General features: G+C 48.8%; 1 protein-coding gene across 1 annotated transcript in view; it reads right to left on the reverse strand.

Moving 5' to 3' along the window:
• Window positions 1-7131, reverse strand: part of NRG2 (neuregulin 2) — a 102541-nt gene extending 95410 nt beyond the window's left edge. The window contains exon 1 of the mRNA XM_058848813.1: window positions 7049-7131. Within this exon, the coding sequence (XP_058704796.1) occupies window positions 7049-7100 (52 nt within the window). The 5' untranslated portion in view covers window positions 7101-7131. The remainder of the gene's footprint in view (window positions 1-7048) is intronic.
• Window positions 7132-7395: the final 264 nt, after the last annotated feature.

The raw sequence follows: 7395 nt of genomic DNA on the forward strand, positions 1-7395 counted from the left end.
CTCCTTCATCCTCCTTTAACGACAGAACAGCTGCTTTCGTAACTACCCCCTGCAGATATTAAAGCTGAGAAAAATCCTTCTCATAGCAAACCACAAAAAGAAAGGAGCTTTCTTCTGGAATGCTGTGTCAATTAACTTCTTAGGACTCATCTGAAGGCAGACCTATCTTGGGGTTCTCAGGCCAGGAGCCCATTGACAGATACACCTGGACAAATCAAGCAGCGCAAATAAATCCACTGAAGAACTGGATATTCCTTCCTGTTTGTAAAATTTTCCTTAGCTGATCTTACCAGCTAAAGATTGCAAATACATTTATAAACATCTGCTGAATAGTTTACAGGAGGAAAGGTCAGGCTCTGACGCAGGTCATGCGTTATGATCCTCATTCTGTCCACACGGCAGTCCCAGATGTGACGGCCACGGTCACGCACACGTGGCTGTGGGCCTGGCTCTGAGCAGCACAGGTGAGGGCACTGCTGAAGAGAGACAAACCTGAGCACAGATGATGTGTCTGCTTTTGCATTCCCACCAGGAGACTCGCTCTGGCTCCCTGCAGCTATCATTTTTATATAGATATAAACTCGCATTGTATAATGGAGCGCTTTGGCATCCCTCCTGCTCCAGATGCCCGGGTGCTGGGCAAGGCAAGGTCACAAGTCCCAGCAGTTCCCTAACCACCAAACAGCCCCATTAATGATGGCCTACAAATCTGGCAAAGGCAAAATTTGAAATTGTAGGAGGCACCAAAAAGCCTGGCCAACCTTGTTCAGCCCTTGCTGACAAGCTGGCTTTGATAGCACTGACGAAAAATAGGCTGGTTAACAAGTCTGTCCCATCTCCAGTGGCCTCAGTCAGCCACAAGGGAAGTTTCATGATGCAGCCCTTTGCAGGACACCTCCTTGAGCATAAATAAAATTGGAGGAAGCAGGAGGGAACCCTAGGGAGAGGACCAGGGTCTCAAGTGAAAGCCTATGATGCACCAAATACATGATTCAAGTGCTCATGTAGCAGAAAAATGTTGCAAAAGGAGTAGTGATGAAATAGACTGGCACACTAGGGATTCAGAGGGTTCAGGGCAGTGTTTGCACCTTTCTAAGGTGTCAAATACCCACTATCCTGATGAAAGAGGCTCTGCTTCATCTCAGATATTTCTGTTAACTCAGGTGAGTGTACACAGAAATTAGTACTTTCCTCTACAAAGCACACAAGCACAAATGGCAGAATTTCTGGAAAAATGACAGATTTGATCCCATACTTCCCCCATTTGTGGGGAGAAAATTCTTTGCTTTCCCCTTTCCACCATTCTCAGTCAGAGTCTCTGTTTTAGGACTCTGCAATTCTTTGGTCTGACACAATGGAGTGGTTTTTCTGCCTCTTGTGCCATAACAAAACGGCAACGACCTTCTCTGGCCATCATTTGACCCTGAACAATTTGGTCCATGAGCAGTGGAGATGCCTGTCCCATCTGCCTCTGTTTAGAGCATAGCCAAGATGTTTTGCTTCTCTTCTTGGCTAAGGCATAAAACTTGGAGTGATCCCACCACCCAGCCCTGTCCTCTGAGCTCCCCAAAGGCACACTGGCAGTTTTAAAGGCAAATTCAGTGCAGATGACCAAGCTGGAAAAGTAAATAACCCAAGGGCTCATCCTGCTCTGAGACATCACACGTAGCACAGAGGAACACAGACTGCCATGTGTCCCCTCAGTGTCCCAGTCCATGAGCGAGATTCCCACAGCTCAGAGGCACGGGGTGACAGGACACAGCTCAGAGCAGTCTCTGTCCCTCCTGGCTCTTTCAGTCAAATGGAACAGGGCAGAGAGATGGAGCCAGACAGACCATTCCCTGCTCCCTGCACCTCCCAGCCCTTTGGTGTTCCTCCAGTCCATCTCCCTCCTGTCACCAGCCCTTCCTGCCTCTCATGTCCTTGTCCCAGCACCTGGGACAGAGTGGCTGGGCCACCAAGCAGAGACCTCAGAGCCCTCTCACAACATCTCCCACACCCAGGACTTCCTGACTGAATTCTCCTCACGGGATGTCTGGTGTAGCAGTCACTCTCCACCTTGAGTCACGGCAGCCAGTGCCACGTAAAGCCATTGGACACAGCCTGGCAGCTGGAACCAGTAGGGAAGTCAAAGGATGATGGGTGTCCTCGGGACACATGAGCTCCAAGTCATTCCACATGGCCAAGGTGATGCAAAGTCCATGCTGGACACACCTAAGGGCAAGTGAAACCTCTTCAGATTAACACACTCGTCCCTTTCTCCAGGACACAGCCAAACAAAGTGCCCAGCCACGGTCTCTGTGACACAAGGAGGGTGACAGGCTGGGTTCTCCGCTCGTGACACATTGCAGGCAGTGCTTGCCCAGCTTTTCATCAAAAGCTTTTTATCAAATCCATTTCACAGTCCAGGGAAAGGGAAATAAGGCAACAGCAGGAGAAAAATGACAAAGATGATGTACTCCTACACAAATTCCAGCAGGTGAAGGGCCAGGAAGGACAGGAGAACTCCTTGAAAAGCACAAGAAACACAAGCCACCTAGCACTTATGATTCCTGGCTCAAGCAGAATAACTGGAAAGGACAGAAGGAACAACTTTTGGGCTGGAAAAACTCGGGTATTGGGTGGGAGACAGTGGGAAAGAGATTAAAATCACACACATTAGCCTAGATGGAAGATTTATGCATTGCACAGATCTGAATTTGCCCACAGCCCAGTTTCACTACTTTCAAAAGTGGAAGCCAGTTCTGAGTGCCCACACCCAGGCAGCTGCTGCCCTTCCACCACTGCTGTGTTTGACCACTTGCCCCAGTGGAGATCCCATCTGAGGCTGTTCAGGGTAACTGTGAAGGATAAAGGGGCTTGGGTTTAAAAGCATCTCTGCCTGTTGCCCTTCTCCAGCTCCCAGGAAGAAAAGCCCTTTGAAAAAAGGGACTTGGATATTTTTTTTCACTCTTCAATTGCATGCCCTACCCTTCTCTGGGAGCTGGCAGACCCTCACCCATCTAGAAATACCAGCTGCTTGCCAGCCCTCAGGCTGCCGCTTCTTAGTTCCTTTGTATGGAGTAAGGCTGGATAGTGCAACACACAGTGGGATTTGTTGGTTGGGGGGTTTTTATACCTCCTAGCTGGCATTCTTGCCTTCCTGGACAAAAACAGGTCAACCTCATGCTGAGAAGATACATTTGTCAGTGGCTCACCTCTGCTGAAGACCTGGTAATGACTTCTGCACATTCCCCGGCTCCAAAGGTTAGACATAAATCAGTGACTAAATCCCAGGATGCACTGTTCCTCCAGCTGCTTGCTGGGGAATTGTCCATGTTTGATTCCTGTTGCAGATAGCCCAGAAAGCCAGAATTCATCAGTGAGCAGCTGAGCTGCTCAAGAGTCTACTGGGAAAACATTTCTAGAGCTCCACAAATGAAAACCACTTCTCCCGGGCTCTTATTCTGCTCACTGCACTCTCTACCCCATATGTCAACTTGTCACAGTTCTCACTTGCCAGCAGCTGCCTGACCCTGCTTGGGTGGTGGCAGGAGTAAAGGAGAAGAAACACGGAGCCAGGCGTTTAAATGAGCAGAGATGTTCTTGGCAGACACGGGCAGAGAACACAGGACTGGCAGCCTTCAGGCAAGCGAGCTACACCGAGGTCCCAGCTCTGCTCCATGGACCGTCCCAGAACAACCAGGAAATTCGTGCCCTGGAGGAGCTCAGAGTGCACAAACCACAGAGCCACCAGCATGGAGTGGCTCAGCTTTACCTGGGCAACCAGTGCCACCCCAGCTGTGGGAGCTGCTGAGCACAGCCCTGTTGTGGCAGCTGGCATCCCCTGCTGCAGGACATCTCCACGGGGAGCCCAGACCTCCAGCTCTGTGTGCAGAGCTGCCAGCGTGTGTGTCCCACCCCAGCCCAGGCACTGCAGCATGAGAAGGAGCCTCGGCTATAGCCCAGAGACATCTGAGCTCAGTAGCAGCATCTGACGACAGATGTGTGTCTTGCAACATCGCTACTGAAGTGTCTTTTCCTTTCAAAGTAGGAATCATTTTCCTTCACGTAATAGTGCAGGCAAATATAATCCTATTAACAGGGCTATTAAACTAAACAATACTTGGCACGCCATGACCTAAAGAAACAATCCACCAGCACCGACAGCTTGTAAACAGCCCCGTCCCTGAGGCAAAATGGGCATTTCCTATGCCCGAGTGCCCTCCTGGCCAGCACCCTCCCACCCTGCTGCTGCACCAAGCTCTGCAGGACACCCAGTCCTTAAATGTGTGGGAGGACACTGAAGGAAAAAGCTGGTGTCTGCATAAAAACTGTCTTTCCTGAGATGAGTGGGCCCCTTTCCATCCCACTATCCCAGCCTCTAAATCAAATTTACTCCCTAACTCAATTAGCATTCACTCAAGTTTACACCAAGACAAGGCTTGGATCTTTGTTGGCATCTCTGCAATGGCTCTCATCTCTTGGGTTTAGAGCTCTTTTGCTCCTCCACATATCTGAATTCCCAATCCAGCCATGCCTGAATTGAAAGACTGGGCTCACATCTTTTTTCAGTAGGCCTGTCAGTTAAAGTTCTGCCTTCTGGTCTGGTCTCTCGACTGAAGCAGTTCTATTTCTTGCCCCACTCCTCCACAAATGCACCTGGCCCTTTCTCTTTCTTCTGCCATTGCTTGCAGCTGTGGCAGAGCATGACAGCGTTGCCTTGGGAAGAGATGAACACTAGGATGGAGGTACTCTGTGTGTAACCCTGGGCACTGCCTTCCTCTCTGTAACCCAGGAAATCACAGAATTCACACAGTCACAGGCTTGGAAGAGACCTTCAGAATCATCGAGTCCAGCCCATGCCCTGACATCTCAACCAGACCATGGCAGTGAGTGCCACATCCAGCCTTTTTTTAAACACATCCAGGGATGGTGACTCCACCACCTCCCCAGGCAGACCATCCCAGTACTTTATCACCCTTTCTGTAAAACACTTTTCCCTAATAGCTGTCATTTCATGGTGCTGCAGCAGCAGAAGAGCAAGGAGAAGAGTTTGGGCTGGGGAGCCATTTGTGGTGGTAGAAAGTCTTTTAGCAGCATGAAATGATGTGTTTACCCTATGGGGCACTAAACCATGATCTGCAAAGGAAGAACCCATGGAGACAAAACAAAATGTTGATGACCAGATACTGTCTCTTGATTGCTCCTCAGAGCTACCCACACAACAGGAGCTCTACAGATCTATGTGCTGTGCAAAGCACTTGTCTCTGGCCTCCCAGCACTGCTGGTCTCCCCAGTGGCTCCATGGAGAACTGACGCTCTTGTCTGTCTAAGCACTGCTGGTTCCCTTCCCCTGCAGTGAGATCTGACCAAAACCAGAGCCATCACCTTTCTGTGCCTCTCTGCCCACACTTTATCCCTGCCTTTGAGCCCAGAGTGCTGCCCTGGGTGCACAGAGGCATCTCCTCCTCTGTCCTTTCCACGCAGTGCATCCCTCAGCCCCTTGCTGAGCAGCTCTTCTCTCTGTGGGATGAGATCCACTGCAGACGATGTGTTGGCAGAGATCGTCCACCAGACGGGTGAGGGATGTTTTCTCATCATCCCAAGCACTTCTGCCAGTTCCAAGATGAGAAGCGGAGGTGTTTGTCCAAGTGACATCCTTGGCTATGCTCTGTGTTGGAGCTGGGGTGTCCAAAGAGATGCATCATCCTACCACTCTGCTCTGGGAGATCTGCTCCAGCCCCACCAACATATGGAAATTGGATTCCTCTTGAAGCAGGAGAAAGACAACCCAAGCCCCACTAGTCACTTTTTGATTCCTTTGTTATTGTATATTACCTTAGAAACCTTTGCAAAACCAGTAATGGTCACAAACCCAAACCCATTTCCAATGAACAGCATGAATCCCAAAAGAGTCCCAGCAAGAAAACCTGGACTTGAGAAAATGCCACATTGAGTGGCACAGTGAAAATTGCTCGTTGTGTCTTGACTCTTGCACAGCCCAGCTACTTCATATTTTCTCCCAGCCAATTTGGCTTTCCTTGTTGTTTCATTTTATGGGGAAGATTTTGATCATTGCTGGTTTATATCTCCCTCATCTTCTTTTATGAGGAAAATGTATTGGAAATTCCCCCTCACACAAAACAAAGGGAAACAGTGACAAATGGATCTCAGAGGATGAACTGATCAGCTGCTTTCTCAAGGCTTTCATCTGGCCAGAGGCTGAGATAAGGCGAAGATGAGCAGCCCAGCACTAAAACACTCCACAGGGTCTGATAGGATGAAGACCTACAAATCTGCCCCTATCAGAAAGTACAATCAAATTACAGGAATTCACTCAGGTAAACAAATAATCCCAAGATGTGTCCAGATATGCACAGGATGATTCAATCCAACAATAAATAGACCAGACACAGCTCCAGCCACTTAAACTGACCACAGCACTCTTCACTGCCCAGCCCACCCCCCCGAATTCCCTGAATAACAGGCATTCTGCCTTGTTCAAACAAACAATATTTATTTTATTCTTACGTAAAATTGTACGGGTTCTGCAGATATAAACATGGGTAAACATTGCCTCCTGTCCCCGGTGCTGCAGTGCACAGCAGAGTCTCAGGGAGAGGAGAGCCACAGGGCTTGCACTCACCTCCCAGCTCTGCCAGACCTTCCCAAAAAAACTTTGCACTGGTCAAGCATCTTGGGTTTTGGTGTCCATCAGTCCGAGCACCCAAAGCCAGTGTCACTTCAACACATGTCAACACAACCCAGATCCCAAAGGTGTTGAGCTACAGTAGCTGCAACCAGCATTCACAGCCTTCAGCAGCCAGGCCACTTCAATTTACGTAGATAAATATTTTAAAATATTGACAACAAACATTCTGTGTTTAGTCACTGGGAAAGAGAACAAGACAGTTTTCCAAGCTGAAAGGCTGAGTTAGACTCTTGGTGACAGCAAACAGGGGACAGAAAGAAGCACAGAGCATTACAAAACCAAGACAGCAAGTGCATATGGTGGCTTCAAGAGGCTGATTTATTTGTCTTTTAGCAAAAGCATTCAGAAACTTACTTCTTTGCCTCTTCACAGATGGTGCTAAGCCAGATTGTCCTGCTGGAACCATTACTGACAGTATCACTGAATCATCTCCATTAATCCCTATGAGGAAGCAGAGGTAATTCTGGAAGGCTGGTGGAGGGCAAAGCCCAGGGGGACTCATTTTGTACTTTAAAAGCACTTTTGGAAAGCCAAGTTCCTGCTTTGAGCCTACAAAGCCAAAGATCAGCTCTGACCAAGGTTAGGAACAAACTCTACCCAGGTTTCTGCCAGGAAAATTCATGCAACTTGGTTTCACCTTTCAACCAGCACTCTGGGAATTCACTAGGGATGAGGATCTAAGCTCAATCTTTCCACAAACT

This window comes from Poecile atricapillus, chromosome 13, assembly GCF_030490865.1.
Source record: "Poecile atricapillus isolate bPoeAtr1 chromosome 13, bPoeAtr1.hap1, whole genome shotgun sequence".
Taxonomy (NCBI): Eukaryota; Metazoa; Chordata; class Aves; order Passeriformes; family Paridae; genus Poecile; species Poecile atricapillus.